We start from the raw sequence: 21,695 nt of genomic DNA, 5'->3' as shown, positions 1-21,695 counted from the left end.
TGTTGATGTCTTTGAGAAGAACCAGTTTCATCCAATATTTGTGACTCTGTTTCTGGTTTTTCAGATCAGTCTCCTCCATGAATGACAGCTTGGCTGTAACGGAGAAGGAGAAAAACGTCCCCCCCCATCCTCAACAGCAGCATGAGCAGCAGTACACACCCACCCCCTCCAGCACAGCTCCAGCTTTTTCAGACGAGGCAAAAAAATTACCCCCCTACAAAATGAACTCAAGCGCCCCCACAGACTCGGTCAAATCCAAAACCAGCCCCAGTCCAAACCCCAGCTCCTCCCAGTTTGAGTCCTTAAGGCAGAAGTCTCCCAGCTCCTCCCAGAACCAGCACCACACTGACTCGGCTGACGTTAAGGCCAAGCCCAGCCCCAGCATGCTGGATGTCTCCAAACCCAGACCCAACACATCCCCGGACATCTCCAAGCATAAAATAATGAGGTACTCTGAGGCCTCCCCCCCACCCGCACGCCTACCCACCAAGGAAGAGCCAGCAGAACCTCAGAGGTCCAGTTTTAAGCCTGTAGTCATGAGGTCGGAGGCGGGCGCAGTCACCACGGGCAGCAGCACCAAGAGCCCCCTAATCATCGACAAGAACGAGACCTTCACTGTTTACAGGGATCCAGCACTGGTTCAGTCTGACGCCGAGACCTCCATCTCTGCCAGCTCCTCCAATCACGTGGCAGCCTACCTGCACCCCCACCTGCACCCCCTGCACCCCTCCTCACCCCACTCGCCCTGCCTAACCCCCGCATCCCATCCCCATGCGACGTCGCACCTGCTGGCTCCTCCTCACTCTTCCGCCCTACCTCACCCCCACCTCCTGGCTTCTGGAATGCTGCCGGCCATGCCCCCTCCAGCCACATCCCTCCTGGGGAGTCACGCTCGACTGGAGTCTCCGGGGAGTTTGGGGCACCTCGCCCTGGCTCACCCTGCAGCCACACACCAGCAGCAATTCTTACAGGTGTGTCTCTGACATGGGAAACTCAGGTGTGAGTCTGAATTCTGTCGTGTTTGAGGTTAATAAGACCGTCATTTTCAGGGTCACAGTGGGACGCCGGGGCTCAGCCTTTACCCCATCCTGTGGCAGTATCCTAACGGAACACCAGCGTCATACCCCCCAGGACTCAACCTGCCTCCCACTCCTAAGTGGATCCATTCTGAAACTGCTGTGAACTCTGACGGCCCCCTCAGGAGGGTGAGTCCCGTCTCTGTTGGTCTGAGTTGGTTAAATATCTGTAAAATTCTCCTGACGTTGTTGTTCTTTGGTTTGGAAACGTATTGTTGGTCTAAAGCAGCGGTCCCCAAACTGTTTTCTTCTTTGATGGGGGGCCAGGGTCGGTCTAACAATCACAGCCCTTTTTTATATTAACTATCGGAAATATCTTTTTAAGAAAGTGGGAAAATGGTTTACCAGATATTATTCACTATGTAAGTTTAAAACGGCTGATAAGAGAACTATGATGAACAAGCATTCTAGTAGTATGTAAACGCATCACTCATGGACGAATTTGTGAGACGTAAAAAGAGTCTAATGATAGATTTGTGCGTAACTGATGTGCTGTGTGTGCCCAAGAGGTGATTTGTGCGTCATTTTTCAAGTTTTGTGTGTGTAATTAGTTTCAAGCTGTTGTCATTTTAATTTGTGCATGTGTAAATTGGATTTTGTACTTATTTTTAATTTTGTAATTTTTTTACTTATGCACAAAATCAATAATTACCCACGCACAAATCAGAGTGAGTGTTTTTTCTCTCATATAAAACACCTCTCTGTGATGTAGTTTATTGTGTTTTTGTGGAAGGGTGCTCACTAGTGGGAGGGGTCAGATTGGATGTCTCTTGATTGTTTAGTGTAGGGGTCCCCCAAACCCCCGCACCACAGAGAAATATCTAACAGGCTCCAGAGAGAAAAAAACAATGTACGTTTTTTTCTTTTCAATTTCTAATCCGATTCTGAAATAAGTTTTATTTTAGAAAACGATTGAAGGCAGCAGTTGTTTGTGAGGAGCCGTCTAACAGCTGAGCTCCAGACTGGTGTTTTTCTAAAAAAGCCTTTTCACATGTTGCTTTTGTAATCACCTAAATTATTTCAAACCACTTCTGATGCTGCTGGTGGAGTCACCAGGTCTGCTGTTGCCAAGCAACATGATCTCTAAAAATCTGGATCCTTCATTTTGCCTCAGATGTAATTTTCTAACATTTTGTTTGCTATTCCATCAGCAGAAATTCAGCCTTCTGTTCATTCTGTGCAGCTGTTACAGATGTTTATCCATGAAATGCTACTTCTATGTAGAGATGACCTCTGACCAAAGACCAGAGGAAGCTGAACAATCTCTGGTCTGAGGATAAGCAGCAATGAGTGAGCAGAGCAGAGCCAACATTCATGCTCAGTAGGGATGGAACGTCTCAGTCAAGCCACGATTCAATTTGCAGTTTTAAAGTTTCGATTTTTATTATTTTTCTCTCAACCCAATGAATTAAGGTTGTCCCTTACATCAAATTGTCTGCATTCAAGAACGCGCTCTACGCTGGTTTATGTACGTGCGCTCAGCAGGTGGTATCCACACCGGAGCAGAGCGCTCACACAGGTGTCAGCAGGAGGAGATTCTTCTTCTATTGTATTTTTACTGTTCATTCCTCCTCCACCACCTACAATAGAAAACCTCAGAGCAAAAGGTCAAAGCAGTGAAAATCCACCAAATGTTGCTCCAGGTTCTTTGTTTTCACGACTCTGTTTCTTCAATGTCTGTCTGGGTGTCACATTAATCCAACCGGAACAAACTGCAATGATTCATTTCTCTTTCATGATCATGTTTGGCACTTTCTGCTTTGAAGCGGACGCTACACACGCACCACTCCCAAATCCAAGTCCCTGATTGGTCATTGTGCCTCTGCGAATATGCGTAAAAGTGTTGAACCAGGTTGAATGTTCAGGTCGCACTCAGCGGCTGGTGGGGGGGTTGCACGGAGCGGGTGTGGAGTGTTCCGTCACACAGAGCATAACATAAACCGAGTATGAAAGGATTTGTGATCACTTCAGTATTAAGTATTATTGTTTATTTGTATTGAATGCTTTCTGTTCTTTTTGCCCCTTACCAACAAGGAGCAAAGAGAAAGCATACTTGGTCTCAAAATACCTTTAATTCATTGTGTTGAGAAAAAATGGGAAAAATTGAAATCATGGCTTTAGAACTGCTGATGAGCATGCAGTCCTTTCACTGCAAACACGGTGAGCCTGCATTAAGAAATGTAATCAACTCTGCATTTCTAAATGTAGGCAAACCGATTTTTTTTTTATTTTCTGCACCGATAAATACGACTTTGAATCTTTTTTTTTCTTTTTTTTTACTGATTCATGAAGAATCCTGAACATCCTTAATGCTCAGTGATGTGAAGGATGCTACTGCAGCATCCAGCTGAAACAGTCACAGCCGAACTGTTACAAGCTGCCCCAGCACTGGATATTCCTGCAGCGTTTGAACGTGTTTATCCTAACCAGGGTTTTCACAGCAACTGTCCTCATTGATGTGATGTTAAGTGAGTGTGCACGTGTGTTTTCAGAACACCACCAGTCCTTGGCTGCACCAGGCTGCTAGTGACAGTCTGGGTTTGCTAAACCACATTCCAGTCCGCCCCGCCAGCGCCGATGCCCACCGCCCCCCAGTGAAGATGACCACGCACTCGAGCCCTTCAATGACGAAGGCCAGCATGAGCATTCAGAAAGAGTAAGTCCCACTTGTTCCTCAGCCTGATCCAGCCTCACCAGCACATATCAGATGAACGTCTTTGACTCTAAGCGTGAATTAGCTGCTCAAATCCTGCTCAGTTTAATTTCAGCAGGAATCACAGCTTTTGTTCTTTCACACGACCTTTAGGATAAACTCAGATTAAGCTCTTTCCATAGCTGACATGCAGAAGAATTATTGTTCTGGGCTTACATCTCTCCTTAAATGTTGAAGCCCCTTTGAGACCTTCCTGAACAGAGCAGGCTTAGTAGCAGCATTAAAGCTGTATGTTGATCATTCACACAGGTCGCAGAGAGGGCTGCGTTATCCCCGAGGCCACAGACAGGGAATTCTGGGTCAGCTAGATGAAGTAGCACTAATCCCATATTATATAGGTTCAGAGAGAATTCTGCTCGTTCAGATGAGCCTCACTCGTGTGATCAGCGCCATCCTCCGAACGCCACTCCACGTCTGCACAGCAGAAATAACTGGAATGAAGCTGTGAGGGCTTCCAGGTACTTAACTCAAAGATGCAGACACTCATCACATGAAGTGATGGTGGAGTCGGAGAGGATCACTTTTTAAACATGGTGACCGCAGACGAGGCCTTTTCTCCACACACAACATGTGCATAGCTGACAGCATATGTGGAGGCTGGACTTTGAATATGTTCTGCTAAAGTTATGCCACATTTTCATAACACACCTGTATTTTTTGCAAAATAAAAGCTCTGATTCATTTAATTCTCCCTTCAGCCGGTCTGCATGTTTGGAGACGCATTTGCAGCATTTAGTACTTTGATTTGAACAGAAATCAAAGTGAGACTAGAAAAGTTGGATTACCTTCAATAATGCTAGCGTGAATGCTTTTTGCTGAAAGTAGTGATGTAATTTGCTGAAAAATGCAAAAGCTATTTGCAAAATATTAAATTTGCTAAGGAAACTTGAAATTTAATTAAAGAACTATGAAAGAGTGCTGAAACTGACCTAAATTTCTGACAAATTTGTAGGAAAATTGCTTAAAAATCCTTAATACATGCCAATTTGGAAAAAATACACTTCAAATTAGTATAAAAAAAACCTTAGTGGATGCCAAATTAGCCCAAAAAATAGCTAGCAAGTTGCTAAACTACTAGCTAAACTCCTAAATAGCCTAAAATTCCTCAGTAAACTAAATTAGTCAAAAACATTAGCATGTTGCTAAAACAGAAGCTGAACTCTAAATTAGCTTAAAGACTCCAGTAGATAACAAATCAACCAAACACGTTGGCATGTTGCTAAAATATCAGCTTAACTCAAAATTTTTGAAGCAACTATAAAAGGTGAAAACATAGAACATGCATATATTTAAAGGCTTGTTGCTAATCTACTTAAAATGTTTGAAGACATTTGAAGACATTCTCATTCATTTCCTATGGGGCATATTTTGTTCAATATTTCAAAAACTATAAAGTTTATAAATACCAAAAATACAAGCAGTAATGTTCTGAATGAGCTGAATGTTTTGATACCAAGATTACTGAAAGTGCATGAAGTGTGATTGAGTATTAATGTGGTGAAAACATACAGAAAGGAGCAGGAGAATAACTATAGTGTGAATGCTTACTAAGCAATCACACAATAAGTCTGCATGGTCTTAAGCATGGCTTTTAGTTCCACTTACTCTGTGCAAAGCTTAGTTATTTTATCTGGATGAAAAGGAGGTTCAACCTCTCTATAAGTGAAACCAGGCGTGGTGGGAATGCAGAGGTGGCGCTCATTTTTCAAACAGTATTGTGATCGGGCCGTGTGCAGAGACGTGGGTAAAAATGACCGTTCTGACCTCACCAGGACGCTGGCGCAGCTGAAACAGGACCAGGTGGACAGAAGTCGTACTCCAGCGGGTAAAGATGTCCTCCATCACCGTCTTTACCTGGATCCTCACAGCAAAGCCCACCTGGCAAACCCACAGGTACATACACACACCCAGACTGTGCAGACTGAGAGTGAAGAAACACTAAGCTCTGGTATTTGAGGAGCTATTAGCCAATGTAGGTAACACACTGAGCAAAATGATAAGACGTAATGATAGAGATGTTTCTGCTTTTCCTCAGTGTTTCCTTTGGGCATTATTTAGTCTGAGTAGATTAGGAAAAGAGTCAAAACTCTTCAGCATTAATGAAAACTGAATCAGAAATGCAGACATGTGAATGTGGGTTTTACTGTGAAAGACTTTACCCCCTTCAGCATCTTCTGAATTTATGCCGTGTTCCTCTTAGGAGGCAGTTCAGGGAGCGGACCGAGCCATAAAATACAAAGAGGAGAATCGTCAGATTCTGAAGGAAAGCATCGAGGTCGCCCCCTTCACCGCCAAGATCCAGCGCTCCATGGACCCTGGGATGGAGCGGAGCAGGGATCCAGCTTTCCCGGTCCCGGTGCGAGCTCTCGCCTCCCAAAGCCCAAAGGCCAGCCTTACCCACCCAAACATCATCCACTCGGAGAAAAGCAACTACTTCACCACCCTGTCCAACAGCGTGGTGAACGAGCCTCCGAGACTCTATCCCTCCAAGGAGATGGGCCCTTACTACGAGAAGGTTTCTGCCGGGATGGTGACCAGCGTTGGAGCTGTTGTGCAGAGTCAGGGAATCCAGTCTCTGGGAAGCTACAGCTCCAAAGCCTCCCTCTCCAAACCGCCCCCCCTGATAAAGCACCAGCCAGAGGGAGGAGAGGGTCTAGCAGGGAAAATCACAGAACAGCTGAGTCAGCAGGTCACTCTGGTCCAACAGCAGCATCACACAGGTGCAGACAGGTTAGAACGCTGCAGTCCTGCCATTCCTTCTCCCTCCAACCACCACCACCATCACCACCACCACCACCACCAGCAGCACCAGCTCAGGGCCATGCCGTCTCTCTACCGGGCTCCAGTCTTCCACCCCCCCACACAGCAGGCGCTGGACTGCAAAGACGCTGTGGAGCGGGAGAAGGAGTGGGAGAAGGAGAGAGCTGGCTTCGCTGGACGTTTGTCTCCACCCACCCTCACACCCATCCAGCCGGTCAGCCTGGCAATGGCCGGTACCAAAACGCTGGTGGAGCAGCAGAAGCCCCCCACATTGTTGCCTGAACTCAGGGACATCAAAAGTCACAGGGTCAGTACTGCGGTGACCTCTGTGGCTCCGCCCACCAGCGGAGACGTGATGGCAGATGGGTGGAGAGGCAGAACAATGACTCAGGGAAGGGACGCTCTGTTCCCCAGGGAGAATGACGTATCGCGGGGGAAGCCTCCGGCAGCAGTGGCCTCAGTCATCGTGGGTCCAACGTCCACTAAGTACGACAGTCTTGTTGGTGCTAACAGATCTGGTGCTATCGTTCATAAGGAGCCCCCCTCAGGGAGATTCTACCCTTCCAAGCTGGAGGGGGAATCTGTGAGGTTTGGAGAAAGTAGAAGAGAGCCTGGAGCTGGAAGGGTGATCCAGCCTCTGCCCAACATGGAGGACAAGTGCGCCCAAAGTAAGAACTCTTTCATGCACGGACCTCTGAGTTCCACCAGCTCTCTGAGCAGGTCTGCTGTGGTAGTCTCATCAGCTGTTGACGTGCAGAATAAAACCTCAAAGTCAGCATTTTCTCCTCGGGATGAGGTCAAAGCTGGTGTTGGAGGCTGGGCGCTCAGCCAGTCGGCTGCAGATAAAGAGCGAGAGAACCATGTGGCGATTGACTCCCATGCTAGATTTTCAGGTTTGTCTTTGCCTCAAACCAATTCCACAGGAGCCTCCCTCCCCAGCCAAAGCCCCGCCCTGCCGTCGTACTCTGTTTCTGGCTCTCCTCAGCAGTTCTCCTCCTCGTTCATCCACTTGAAGAAGCACAAAGCAGCTCTGGCTGCAGCCCAGTCAAGAACCAGCCTCCCGACTGCTCCTTCATCTGCAACAACGGGAAGCCCCACCCTGTCTGAGTCATCTGACAAGACTCCAAACCACAGTTCCACTCCTCCACCCTCCTCTAGTCAGGGCTCTTCCTCCTCCGTTGAAAGCAGCAGTAGCGGCTCTGCGGCCGGCCGCACGACTCCAGGCAAGTCCAGCCCCGTCCCCAACGGGCAGTCGACAGGGCTGGCTGCAGCTGGCTGTGGACAGCCCATCAACTACCACAAGCTGAAGAAAGCCTGGTTGACTCGCCACTCGGAGGAGGACAAGAACACAACCGCCACTACAAGCTCCACCACTACCAAAGCAGAGAAGCTGTTCACCACTACAACCAGCTCCTGCAGCACCACAGCCATGTCTGACATGATCAGACCCTGCACCGTCAACCTGAGCGCATCCACCTCCAACGACGTGGACATCAGCAAGGAGAGTGGCAGCAAAGTGGAGAGAGACCGGCAGGTGGAGGAGAAGAGCGCTGGAGCTGGTGGGGAGGAGAGGAAGTCCTGTCCACCGTCGAGGCGAGGCCACAAGCGTTCGTATGACTCCGGCTCGGAAACCGCAGGAGACGACTCGGACGGCAGTGAGAGCAAGATGGAGGGCAGGGCCAAACGCCAACCCAAACCAACGTACAAGAAAAAGCAGAACGACATGGCCAGGAGGAAAGGAGACGACAAGGAGGACGATGACCTCAAGCCCAACGGGATCTTCAGATCAGCCCGCGAGAAGACGAAGCTCAAACTGGCCAGCAGCAGTAAGTCCTGCAGGCTTTCTGATGACCTGAGTGGAGCTTCTGCTGCACGTTTTTTTAACCCTGTAATACCGGAGCTCCAGTGTTTATTTTCTTTGATTTACTGTAACTTTTCAAACATTAACACAATTATTCCAGCAGATTGTAAAGGAGAAAAGTGACGTTTAGCTGTTTTTTCAGCTACATGCTAGCTGTTTTGGCAAACCTATTTATTATTATTTTTAGGCTAATTTGACATTTAGCTAATATTTTAGCTGGCTATAAGCTTATCATTTTCAGCTATCAACTTCAACATTTTTAGCTATCAGCCTCAGCGTTTTTAGCTATCAGCTTAAGTGTTGTCAGCTATCAATTTCAGCATCTTCAGCTATCAGCACTAGCCAAATTCAGCTTACAGCATTCACACTAACATTATCACAGGTAATGCTATATATCTAGTTCCTAATTATGTTAAAAAGTTACAGTTTCAAAGTTTTAAAGGTGTAGTTTTAGTGTTCAATAAATATTTATCTAGTTCGGCCCGTGACCTAAGGTGTGTTTTGGATTTTGGCCTCTTCTGTGGTTGAGTTTGAGCTTTAAAACTAAACTCATAACATGCTGGTACAAAACTTCGGTACGTTTGTTCTCTGAAGACATCAGTTTGATGAATGTGAGGCTGAACTTGTAGAACTGCTCTGAGCATTTGACCGTTTGGGTCGACATGACGATGCTGAACAGGAAGTGGTTGTGACTCTGAACTCTGCTCAGATGGGATCCCCCGCTCCGTGCTGAAGGACTGGAGGAAGGTCAAGAAGCTGAAGCAGACCGGAGAGTCGTTTCTGCAAGACGACTCCTGTTCAGAAATCGGACCCAACCTCCAGAAGTGCCGGGAGTGCCGGGTGGTCCGCAGCAAGAAGGGGGAGGAGCCAGCGCACTCGCCTGTCTTCTGTCGCTTTTACTATTTCAGACGGTAAATGAAGGCCCCCCTACACCTGCACCATCTCATTAAAAGAAGAGCCCCTCATTTCACTTTTTATCTAGTTTATGTTGTTTGTGTGGTTTTACCTCCTGCTGGGGTAGACTTTAGGTTAAACCACTTCTGCAGATTTTTATCTCGCTGTTGCTCAGTGTCTGCCTGTAAATAAACATCTGTCCTCCTGACCTCTTCAAGAGGTGATTATGGTGTGATGGAGGGTTGTACTGGAGGAAGTCTGTGGTTACCTTCTGGATCTGCGTATGTGCAGCCCACACTCCCAGCCTGTCTGCAGGACCTGCAGCTGCAGGCTGGATCCTAATGAGATAACTCTGCCTAAGAGGATTTCTGCTTCATAATCTTTTCCTCACTGATTCACTGTTGCTCCTCTTCCTCCTGTCTATCGTCTCCTCCATCTGACAGACTTTTACTAAGATGATCATGAAGCTCTACTGCAGCTGGAGGAAGCTGTGGTTGAGATGTTTTTTTTAGCTCAGAGATATAAAAAAGAAGAACTTTTTGAGTTAATGGAGAGATGCTGTCAGTTAGGAAAGTGCAGTGTGAAGGCTTTGACTCTTCATCGAGAGGATAAACACACAGTTCTATATTCTAATGAAAAGTTTAACGTCTTTTCTGCTTCTCCTGTCTGGTCTTCTTCAGTCCTTATCTACCTTTGAAGCCTGATTTCCACTGGTCCTCCTGCATTAGTGTTACGTTGACAAAAAATAGAACGTTCAATAATCAATCAGAATGTTTACTCAGCATTGCTCTGCGTCTGATGTCCATCCCTCCACACCACAAGCTTCACGCAGCAGAAAGCTGGAAGAATGGAAAACAGGCCCGGGTTTCAAAATAAAGCTTCTGTTATACTTTCAAAATAAAACTTTCTAAAATGTTTTTTATATTTAAGATGACGTGATAGCACACATTAACACCACAGATAACACTGCCGTTCAGTTCCCCCATGAATGACAAAAGTTTATTTTGGAAGTACAGAAAGCAATATTCATGTTTTAAGGCTGTAAACTCGTCACTACAGACTTTACACACTAAAGTCAAGGCCCGGGGGCCGGATCCGGCCCTCCTGGTCATTTTATTTTATTTTTATTAATCACCCGATTTTACCTTGTGCTTATTTCTAATTTATATAATTTTGACAAAATATATTTTATGGAGAGTAAAATATTGAAAGTTATTTAAGGTTTAAGTTGATTTATTCTGGAATAATATTCCTGCCTTTTTATTATTCATAATTATGTTAAAAAGTTACAGTTTTAACATTTTAAAAATTGACATTCTGCTTTTTGGACTGTTTTGGCATTTACTAAGATTTTTTAGGCTAGTTTGGAGTTCAGCTAATATTTCAGCTGCATGCTAGCTGTTTTGGCTTTTCAGCTATTAGCTCCGGTGATTTTGGCTATTAACTTCACCATTTTCAGCTATCAGTTTCAGTGATTTCCGCTATCAGCTTAAGTGTTTTTAACTATCAACTTCACCGTTTTCAGCTATTCACTTCTGCAATTTCAGTCATCGTTTTCAGCATTTTTAGCTATCAGCTTCAGCGTTTTTAGCTATTATTTTCAGCATCTTCAGCTATGAGGACTAGCATTTTCATTGATCCCAATCAAAGGCTTATGTAGATTTGCACAGGAGATCCAGAGGACATTGATGAGGTCAGCAACCAATCAGGATGTGAAACACTTACCCCGCCAGCATTTGACAGAAGATAGATGAACCTGTCTTCTGAAAGTGCAGTTTGTTTGCCCCCTCACAGGCTGTCCTTCAGTAAGAACGGAGTCATCCGGATGGACGGCTTCTCCGCTCCAGACCAGTTTGATGATGAGGCTCTGGCCCTGTGGGTCCCCGGAGCGGTGGAAGACCCCCACCTGGATAAAACCACCGCCAAGTACATCCTGGGCTTCATCGGGGACAAGTTCTGTCAGATGGTGATGACTGAAAACACTGCAGCCAGCTGGGTCAAGAAGGACGGTGAGCTGCTCTGAAATAGCTGGCTGACTTTCTCCAGCTACATGTCTAAAGGAAATCTGCCCCGTGTGTTTTTCAGCCAAGATGGCGTGGAAGCGAGCCGTGAGGGGGGTGAGGGAGATGTGTGATGCATGTGAAGCGACGCTCTTCAACATCCACTGGGTCTGTCAGAAGTGTGGGTTTGTCGTCTGCTTGGACTGCTACAAGGCCAAGGAGAGAAAGAGTTCCAAGGGTCAGTATTCTCATTTCCAAACAAATTCTGACATGTTATCTGTCTTAGGTCTTTATAGACACTTTCACGTGACGTCACACATCGCCGGTCATGTGCAGAGTCGCTTTCGGTGTCTGTGGTTTAGAACGGCAAAGCTGACTGCTGAACGCTTTTAAAAGCAATTTTACATTAATAATAAAACGCAACCAAACCAATCGTAACCGAAATGTGTGCAATATTTATAATATAAATGTCCTACCTGGTGTATTGGTTTCCTCCTCTTAGATCAGTCACAAATCAGAGAACAAATATCAGTAATCCTGTCTGCAGTCAGAACTGCAGCTCAGCTGTTTCTCTAAATTCCTCTGGATGATATTAAACCAGTCGTGGATTATTTCTCTCTGACAACCTGGTTAAAGTTAGACAAAGGTTACAAGGACTTCATTCAATGCTGCTTGTTTAATTATGAAGGTAATTATGATTTTATTCTTTGAATCTGTGCTAATGCTAACGCTAGCATTAGCTTTGGCTATAAGACGTGGAGCTGCAGAAGATCTTTTCTTACCAGTTAGAAGTTTCCTAAATTCCCATTCTCATAATTTCCTTGTAAACAGATCAAAAGTCAGACAATTCCAGTGTGTCTGACATTATAGTCAAACTTCTTTCTACTGCGGTCAGTGAGCTGCTGTTAGCTCAGCCGAGGTTCTAACATCACTCCTCATGCATTCTGGTGTGTTCCTCAACTAGAAAATGTGTGAAAAATTCATTTTAAATTTTTGATTCTACTTTTGACTCAAGTTGCGTTTCTCTGCAGCTGGAAGAAATGCAATCCCCCTCTGGCTCCACTAGGAGGCAGTCTGAGGATTGAAAATGCATTAAGAGCATATATATATGATTAGATGCAGAACAAAGAGTTGCTTCCTTACTTCTTTTTTTATTCTAATAAATGGATCCATTTTAAACAAAACTAGTGAACACAAAATCTTTAGCATAGTGTTACTTTTCAACCATTAACACCATCATTCCAGTAGATTTTAAAGGAGAAAAGCGGCTCGTTACAGTAAATCAACCAAAGATATTTGGGTTTTCTAACAGAGTTCTCATATTCATGCATCCCTGCAGATAAAGAACTTTACGTTTGGCTGAAGTGTGTCAAAGGTCAGCCCCACGATCACAAGCACCTCATGCCCACTCAGATCATACCTGGCACAGGTAATGATGTTTTCTCCCAGCTGACCTGACTTTATTGTTCTCTTGTGAGGTCAGTTCATTTTAAAGACAGCAGAATAATCGTGGACAGTAAAAATGCGACCTTCTCTTTCTGACGTTTCAGCGCTGACAGAGCTGGTGACCTCCATGCACTTCCTCAGAGACAAACACAACATCAAGTCGTACTGTTCCTGCGCCAGCAAGCAGAACGCCCTCAACAAGCTGCCCGTCACTAACGGAGTCTCACAGGTACCACCAGGACCAAAAGCTGAACATCCCTGCAGCTCTCAGCAGGAAAGGAGGAGCTGCTGCAAAGCATGACAGCTACTAATGATGCTATTCACGCCTCTGAATGACAGTCATGTCAGCACAATATTAACTCTGATGTTTGCAGATGATCTGTAGTGAGAGCAGGTGGAGGTTTGGTCTAGAGAGGAGGTGGAGGAGTTTAAGTTCTTAGGGTCAACAGTCCAGAGCAGCAGAGAGGAGAAAGAGATGAAGAGGTGTGTGCAGGAAGGGATGTCCCAATTAGGCTGTATTTGACCCTGAGCCAATTCTGAAATAACAGATCCAAGTTTTCACCTATTTTTGTTTTATTAACCTTCGGATTAACCGACGGATGCTGCTGCTCAGCCGTGAGATCACTAGATAAAACAGATCTTTATTTTATTTTGGGTTGGGGTCTGACAGATCAGGGTGGATCAGGAATGAATCCATCAGAGGATGATCTGGAGGTAAATGCAGGGAAGCAGATGCTGAGGTTGCAGATACCAGGAAACACAAAAAAACTGTAAGCATGTTTTTGTGTAAGATTAAAAATGAAACTTGTCAGGAAGGTATGTTAGTTTTACAAAATGTCAGTGAGGCGTGCAGCTGTTCGTGGGATGAATGTGCTGAGGTCTGAGCGTGTTCAGGTGTTTCTCAGAGCTGTGATCAGCATCTTTCTGTCTGCCAGGTTCTCCAGAATGTTCTGAACCACAGTAACAAGCTGTCCCTGGTGAAGGCCGAACAAGGCTCCCTTCAGAACTCCGAACACGGAGGGATCAAGGCGGAGACCAACGGGTCGGGGGGAGGGGGCAGCAGTCCAGGGAGCGACGCGGGGCGGGGCGCCTCCGTCACCCCGCCGGAGTCTCAGTCCCCCCTGCACTTCCTGGCTGATCTGGCGGAGCAGAAATCCAGGGAGGAAAAGAAGGAGAACAACGAGTCGGTGCTGCTGGGGAAAGCTCTGAAGGAGGATAAAGACGGGGACGCCCTGGAGGTGCTGCAGCAGTGTAAGACCTCCTCACTGGTGGGCAGCGGCGCCGAGCAGGGCTCCACGCTTCGGGATCTGCTCACCACCACGGCGGGGAAGCTGAAGCTGGGCTCCACGGATGCAGGAATCGCCTTCGCACCGGTCTACTCCACGGCCTCACAGGTACACATCCCAGTCCTGCTCCTCTGTTGTCAGACCCGCTCCATGACTCACCTCTGACCTCTACACTTCAGACTGGAAAGGGGGGCCAGGCCATGCCCAACATCCTGGATGACATCATCGCTTCGGTGGTGGAGAACAAAATCCCGGCCAGCCGCCAGAGCATCACCAAGCTGTCCATCAAGCAGGAGCAGATCACCATGGTAACCAACTCCTGCCCCGCCGCCGCCACGGACGACGCCAAAGCAGACAGGAAGAAGCCGGCGCCTCCAGCAGCATCAACGCCAGAGGACTCGACCAATCAGTACCCGGGCATTCCCCACAGCTGGCTGAGCAACCGGCGGCTGCTGTGGCTGCGAGACCACCGCAACCAGAACAACTGGAAGCTGTTCAGAGAGTGCTGGAAGAAGGGACAGGTAAGGTTCATCCTCCACATGGAGCCACGCTCCACCCAGAAGGTCTGACTGATGCGGTCCTCTCTTTGTGAAGCCGGTCCTGGTGTCGGGGATCCACAAAAGACTGAACGCCAGCCTGTGGAAGGCCGACTCCTTCAACCAGGAGTTTGCAGACCACCAGGGAGACCTCCTCAACTGCAAAGACCAGGTCGTGTCAAATTCTGGCATCAAGGAGTTCTGGGATGGATTTGAGGATCTCACCAGTAAGTCTCAGTGTTAGAGCCACTAAAGATTAATAGTGTCTGAGTCTAACTCAAAGATGTTTGCCTGATCAGAGCGGCCAAAGTCCAAGGATGGAGAGTCCATGGTGTACAGACTGAAGGACTGGCCGTCCGGAGAGGAGTTCATGGCCCTCATGCCCTCACGGTGGGAACACGCTTTCCTGACTCCACTCTCATGAAGATGATACTAACAGTCTGACTTTCTCTGCAGGTATGACGACCTGATGAAGAACCTCCCCCTTCCAGAGTATTCTGACCCTGAAGGGGCCCTCAACCTGGCCTCTCATCTGCCTTCTTTCTTCGTGCGTCCAGACCTGGGGCCGAGGCTCTGCTGCGCATACGGTGAGAGGATCCGTTCTGCAGGTCATCAGGTTCACTCAGAACCACCTCTCACTCTGAGCTGTGTCGGGGCTGCAGGTGTAGCTGCCTCTCAGGAGCAGGACTTTGGGACCGCCAACCTCCACCTGGAAGTCTCTGACGTGGTCTCGGTTCTGGTCTACGTTGGAGTAGCCAAAGGCAATGGAGTCCTGTCCAAAACTGGTATGTGACTCCTGAGCTGTTGACCTGTTGGAGACATCAGAACCAGCAGAGCGTGATGTGAAGTGTGTGTCGGTCTGTAGGAGTCCTGAAGAGACTTGAAGAGGAGGACCTGGACGAAGGAGTCCGAAAGAGACTGAAAGACTCGAGTGAAACTCCAGGAGCGCTGTGGCACATCTACCTCAACAAGGACGTCGACAAAGTCCGAGAGTTCCTTCACAAGGTTGGTTCTGCTGTGGGAATCCAGAAACCGCTGCTCCTTCAAAAGAAAACCTTCCTCCTAAGCAGAATTGTTTTTCCCTCCTCAGCTCAGCAAGGAGCAGGGAGCAGACACGCCCCCGGACCAGGACCCAATCAGAGAGCAGGCCTGGTACCTGAGCAGGAAGCAGCGCCAGCGGCTGCTGGACGAGCACGGAGTCCACGGCTGGACCATCGTTCAGTTCCTCGGAGACTCTGTCCTCGTACCTGCAGGGGCCATGCACCAGGTAAGCCCCCCAGAACCACACAGCGCTTTGGACAGCACCGGCCCCATGGGGGCGCTGCTGCCGGAGAGGCGTGGTCTGAGGCCATGCAAACAAGATGAAAGATTCAACCCAAAAAATCAGTGTTTTTGGTCAGATATCAATCAAAATAAAAAATAAGACTGTCATTCATTCATTCATTTTCCTGACCGCTTTGTCCCTGTCGGGGGGCCAGAGCCTAACCCGGCTACTGATGGGCGAAGGCGGGGTACACCCTGGACAGGTCGCCAGTCTGTCGCAGGGCCTCAATCACACACACATTCACTCTCACATTCACACCTAGGGGCAATTTAGAGTCACCAATTAACCTATGAAGCATGTTTTTGGACGGTGGGAGGAAGCCGGAGTCCCCGGTGAAAACCCACGCATGCACGGGGAGAACATGCAAACTCCACACAGAAAGGTCCCAGCCGGGATTCGAACCGGGGCCTTCTCGCTGTGAGGCAAGAGCGCTAACCACTGCGCCACCGTGCAGCCCACAAGTACAAATAATCGGGCAAAATACGTTTTAACAGCATTAATCTCACATTTCAAATTCAATGACCCTATCAATGTTTTAGCAACTTATTTTTATTTAGAAAGCTTTTCTGAATATAATGTTACAATAATAGCGATTAATCGGGTTAAACAAGTGCGATTATTGAGTTAAAAATGTGATTAATCAAGTTAACTATTTATAATAATGCAATTACTCGAGTTAAACAATGCGATTAAAGGAGTTAAAAATGCACTTAATCGAGTTTAACAAATGTGATTTATCAAGTCTACTATAAACAATGCGATTAATTGAGTTAAAAATGCGATTAATTGAGTTAACTATAAACAATAATGCATTTAATCAAGTTAAAAATGTGATTAATCAAGGACAATAAACAATAATGCTATTGAGTTTAAAGTGTAATTAATAGATTTAAAAAGGTGATTAACTGAGTTTGAAAAGCGATTAATCGAGTTAAGTATAAAAAATGTGATAAATCGAGTTAAAAATGCTATTAAATTAGTTAAAAATGCAGTTAATCGAGTAGGCAATAATGAAATTAATCAAGTTAAAAATGCGATGAATTGAGTTAAACAATGTGATTAATCAAGTTAAAAATGCGATTAATGGAGTTAACTATATGCAAAAATGCGATTAATTGAGATAAACAATGTGATTAATCAAATTAACTATGATTGAATGAGTTAAAAATATGATTGAGTTAACTATAAAATGCGATTAATCAAGTCCAAAAAATGTGATTAATCGAGTTAACTATAACCAAAATGCGATCAATTGAGTTAAAAATGTGACTAATTGAGTTAAAAAATACAATTAATCGAGTTAACTATAAGCAAATGCGATTAATTGAGGTAAATAATGTGATTATTCAAGTTTATAAGCAATAATGCAATTAATTGTTAAAAATGCGATTAATTGAGTTAAAAATTAGATAATCGAGTTAACTATTAGCAGTAATGCGATTAAATGAGTTAATAATGCAATTAATCGTGATTTAAAGTTGACGGTCCAAATCTAAATTAACTATTATATTTTAGTATTAATCGAGGATTAATCTTCCAACCTTATCAAAGGGTTTATGAAAGAACCTGAAGCTATCAGAGATCAGGTGTTCCAGAGTCAAACAATAGAAGTTTCAGATGCTATGATGCAGTTTTAATGCTAAGTCAACATAAGATGCAGTGAGGGGTCCTGGGGCGCTATTGTGTTTGTGGCATTTTATTCTAAAACCTTCTTTGGTATGTTTTCCTTTACTACCAAAGACAGAGTGTAACCATGGCAACAGTGCTGATGGGGAGACTCTGTTAAATTAGGATCATCCAGACATTCATAGATCTGCTCTGACAGTTGATGCAACATGGCTAACCCTCACAGAGACGCAGCTCCATCTGCTCCATGAGCTCCTGGCTGCTCCTCACCTCCATGTTCTCCTGTCTGTGTTCCAGATCCAGAACCTTCACAGCTGTGTTCAGGTCATCAATGACTTTGTGTCCCCCGAGCATGTCGTCAAGTCCTTCCAACTGACCCAGGAGCTCCGACCCAACAAAGAAGAGGTCAACTATGAGGACAAGCTGCAGGTGAAGGAGCCTGCTGTTTCCAGGCCGTGCAGTATATTTAGCTGCAACATTGATCTTCAACTTGAAAGCAAACACTGAGGACTTCCTTCACACATTTAGAAAGTGTTTGTTAGAAAGTCAGAGGTTAAACTCCTTCAGAGCTGTTTTCTGAGACAGATGGTTGATCAGGTGAGCTCTGGATTTCAGCTCTGACTCTCCTCTTCCTCCCTCAGGTGAAGAACATCCTGTACCACTGTGTGAAGGAGGCAGTGAGCTCTCTGAAGAGGAGCAGCTCGGACAAAGACGCTGAGGATCAGGGGTCATGACCCCCGCTTAGCCCCGCCCAGCAGACGCAGCAGCTCCTCACATGCAGCAGGCGGTCAGCAGGAGTCCTGACTGTGAGACGCCGGCTGTCTGTAGCCCCTCCCTCTCACCTGTGGGTGCTCCCAGCGCAGCATCCTCGGCGCAGACCCTCAAAGGGAAGATCTGGCTGATCCCAGCAGCATCACCAGCAGCAGCATCAGGATCCAAACCGACATCTGTGATGTTATAAACAGTACAAATATCTACGGGGGGGCAGACCTCTGAGAGGCTGTTCTGTTCACTCCCTCTGTCCTCGTCCTCTTTTGTTCCTGTCGTGGTTCTGTTGGGTTTTTGCATCGTTTCCCTCCCTCTGTGCAGATGTATTTATTTTTTGTGATTACAAACGTATTGATGAGTATTCATGTAAATGTGAGCTGTACAGTCGTTCCTGTTGTTACTGTGATGGAGAACACACACACACACACACACCAGCTGATGCCTGTACGGTTGGAAATGCTCCACAGTCCTCATGCCATAAAGCCAGTTTCTGCAGCAGAACTGCCAAACCGTACCACCACTTTGTACATTTGTATGATGTAAAGAAGCAGACGCTTTACACCGATTCACAGCATTTTATGGAAAACTGATTGCTGTAAAATTTGCAACATTTACAGAAAAGATGTAATTTATTTAAGTAAAGAATTGTCTTACTTTTGTTAAGATTTACTATTGTGAACTTTTGAAGTAAATGGTTAAAATGAAAAAGTGAATTATGAAGTGTAAATATATACATATATACATTAACCAAGGTATTTTTTTAAAACATGGCTTGCTTCAGTTTTAAATTTTAAAGTGTTACATGCTTTGTACATTGAAGTTCTAAAAGGTTTTACATTTTCCATTAAAATGGATTTATCAGAGTTTCTCTTTATTTCTGCTGGAGTCCTGAATGATTTCAGAATCAGGAGTTGGACATGTTGGAGTGAAGATGAGGACGGTCACTGAAGTACTAATAATTCAGCAACATACTGAATTGATTTAGCTTTGCACCATCCAACCAGGTCGACCTGCATCCTGTGGAGACACGCAGCTGCTCGGTGTAATCACCACCACCAGAGGGTGCTGTTGAGCCTTCCAATGCTGCCTGCAGCATCAGCCTCTGTAAACCAGCCATTGACTGTATATAAAATAACTGGACAGAGCAAGCCCCCCTACTTCCGTGTTCCATATAGGAAGTACCACTGGGTTGCAAAAAGGCCAAAGTCCCATTGACTTACATTGAGAAACAGACAGTTATTTCTCAGTCATTTTATATGTCAGAATAATCATTCTTCCTCTGCTGCTTTCTGATTAACTTATTTTTTCTAATCCTATTTTTTTAAAGATTTTTTTCCATTATCACAAGTTATTAGAGTTATAAATTGACCAATCAGATGGCTCAATAAGCGTTTGTAATGCATTTCCAATGGGGAACCTCATAGGTCGATAAGTCCATTATTTTTACAGTCTATGAAACCAGCTTCCTTTCAGCTGCTGAAGCAGAAATATTATTGTGAAAGTTTCCATTTTTAAAACCATCAACGACATGTGTCAAACTCAAGGCCTGGGGGCCGGACCCATTTTAAAGTTAGCTAATATTTAAATACTGACTGTTTTGGCAAATTTAAGATTTTGTTTTTTTAAGTTTTTTAGGCTTAAAAGTATCTTACACACTTGATGTTTTTGGCTAATTTAGGCCTTTTTTTCAGTTTATTAGGCAATTTACAAATTTTCCTCATATTTCAGCAACATGTTTGCTATTGTGGCTAACCTACGTTTTTTTTTTTTTTTTAAGGCTAATTTGGCATTAGCTAACATTTTAGCTGGCTATCAGCTTCAGCGTTTTTAGCTATCAATTTCAGCATCTTCAGGTATCAGCACTAGTGTCTTCAGTGGCCAAATTCAGCTTACACACATTTATATATATATATATATATATATATATATATGTATATATGTGTGTATATATATATATTTAAACACAATGTCAGTATGATATATATCAGAGCAATACTCAAGACATTCCAGAAACAAACAAAAAATGAATGAACAACATAAAACATACAGTCAATAAAAGAAAAAATCGAAAAAAGTAATGTTATATATCTAGTTTATAATTATTTTAAAAAGTTACAGTTTTAAAGTTTTAAAAATGTAGTTTTAGTGTTCATTAAATGTTTATCCTGTTCTTCCCGTGACCTAAGGTGTGTTTAGGATTTTGGCCCCTGTGTGATTGAGTTTGACTCCTCTGTCCTGCAGCTTTGTTATCGTCAGGAGTTACTGGACCCGTTTGCAGCTCATCATGGGATGAGATACAGTGAACTCCAACAGAAATAGGGAGTCCAAAGTGTGTCTACTTTATTGTATATATTCACACACACAGGCAACACAAGTCTCTACATTTTGACTTTTTTAAATATCTTTTACAGACTGAAAAACTTCTGCATATTTACCTCAGAGAGGCGGAACCTCGCTTCTTGACTGGACAAACTGAGGAAAGAGTTTCAAACTAAATGCTGAAAAAGGAAAAAGCACTGTTGCACATAAACATTGAATTGTTCTGGGGGTTCTGGGTGGGTTCTGCTCATGAACATGGGGTAACGGCACCGAGACCTCTGCAGAACTGCAGGTAATGCAACACTTTGGTTTGTTACCAACTTTTTTGTTTCGTTGATGAAACAAGAATGAAGAGCTCTGCAGCTCCTGCTCCTCTGAAGCTGACCCTCCTGTGCGTTACATAAGCTGTGCCCCCTAATGTTGGGGGGGACAGGTTAACTGGAGTACACTGAGGCAGAAGTTCACCGATGAGTTCATGCAGAGGTCGCCCCTCTGCTGTTTTTCCCTTCAGCCTCTCTTCCTGTGAGCTTCACGTTCTCTGACCAACGCCGCGTTTCTTCTCTTCATCCACATGTGTTTGCATCGCCCTGTGCTTCCAGCACACACGACACTCTCTTGTTGTAGCTGTAGCTGACATGCTAAGGTTGTGTGCATCAGTCATTTCAGTGTTTAGGGGAAAACAGAAAAATCTGAACACAAACCAAGATCACATTTAGAACTAATGTAAGAACATGACGGATTCTAGAAAATGTTACACTCTCACACAAAAATGATGACTAACAAAAGACTGGAAGAGGACGTTTGACAAACCAAACAGCTGAAGAACATCTGACAACAGAAACGATGTTGATTCAACCACAGAACTGTTTCTAATAGAATAGATCAGGGTCTGAGACCCAGAGACACATGAGGCTCTTTGAACCTCCGACCTCTCCTGGGCTTTGAGAAAAAATGAAATCAATTTGAATAAATAATAGATTTGCAGTTTTGGTTTATTAGGTTATTATGTTGTGTTTTAACATGACAGGTTTGGTTAAAGTTTTGTGGAGACAAAACTGAGATGTTTTCTGCTGCAGACATTTCAAA

General features: G+C 45.0%; 1 protein-coding gene across 2 annotated transcripts in view; it reads left to right on the top strand.

The window, feature by feature from the left end:
- Positions 1 to 19,153, top strand: part of jmjd1cb (jumonji domain containing 1Cb) — a 107,750-nt gene extending 88,597 nt beyond the window's left edge. For both annotated transcript variants that reach the window (XM_024298130.2, XM_024298131.2), the window contains 20 exons: positions 65 to 971; positions 1,050 to 1,205; positions 3,569 to 3,732; positions 5,562 to 5,682; positions 5,990 to 8,375; positions 9,120 to 9,321; positions 11,099 to 11,313; positions 11,390 to 11,542; positions 12,644 to 12,733; positions 12,855 to 12,979; positions 13,686 to 14,144; positions 14,216 to 14,557; positions 14,631 to 14,799; positions 14,872 to 14,962; positions 15,029 to 15,159; positions 15,235 to 15,357; positions 15,438 to 15,577; positions 15,663 to 15,839; positions 17,820 to 17,951; positions 18,164 to 19,153. In XM_024298130.2, the coding sequence (XP_024153898.1) occupies positions 65 to 971; positions 1,050 to 1,205; positions 3,569 to 3,732; positions 5,562 to 5,682; positions 5,990 to 8,375; positions 9,120 to 9,321; positions 11,099 to 11,313; positions 11,390 to 11,542; positions 12,644 to 12,733; positions 12,855 to 12,979; positions 13,686 to 14,144; positions 14,216 to 14,557; positions 14,631 to 14,799; positions 14,872 to 14,962; positions 15,029 to 15,159; positions 15,235 to 15,357; positions 15,438 to 15,577; positions 15,663 to 15,839; positions 17,820 to 17,951; positions 18,164 to 18,256 (6,376 nt within the window). In that variant the 3' untranslated portion in view covers positions 18,257 to 19,153. The remainder of the gene's footprint in view (positions 1 to 64; positions 972 to 1,049; positions 1,206 to 3,568; positions 3,733 to 5,561; positions 5,683 to 5,989; positions 8,376 to 9,119; positions 9,322 to 11,098; positions 11,314 to 11,389; positions 11,543 to 12,643; positions 12,734 to 12,854; positions 12,980 to 13,685; positions 14,145 to 14,215; positions 14,558 to 14,630; positions 14,800 to 14,871; positions 14,963 to 15,028; positions 15,160 to 15,234; positions 15,358 to 15,437; positions 15,578 to 15,662; positions 15,840 to 17,819; positions 17,952 to 18,163) is intronic.
- The last annotated feature ends 2,542 nt before the right edge of the window (positions 19,154 to 21,695 follow it).

Source organism: Oryzias melastigma, linkage group LG19 (assembly GCF_002922805.2).
Source record: "Oryzias melastigma strain HK-1 linkage group LG19, ASM292280v2, whole genome shotgun sequence".
Classification (NCBI taxonomy): Eukaryota; Metazoa; Chordata; class Actinopteri; order Beloniformes; family Adrianichthyidae; genus Oryzias; species Oryzias melastigma.
The sequence above is the reverse complement of the archived record's forward strand: the minus strand, read 5'-3'. Positions and strand labels throughout refer to the sequence as shown.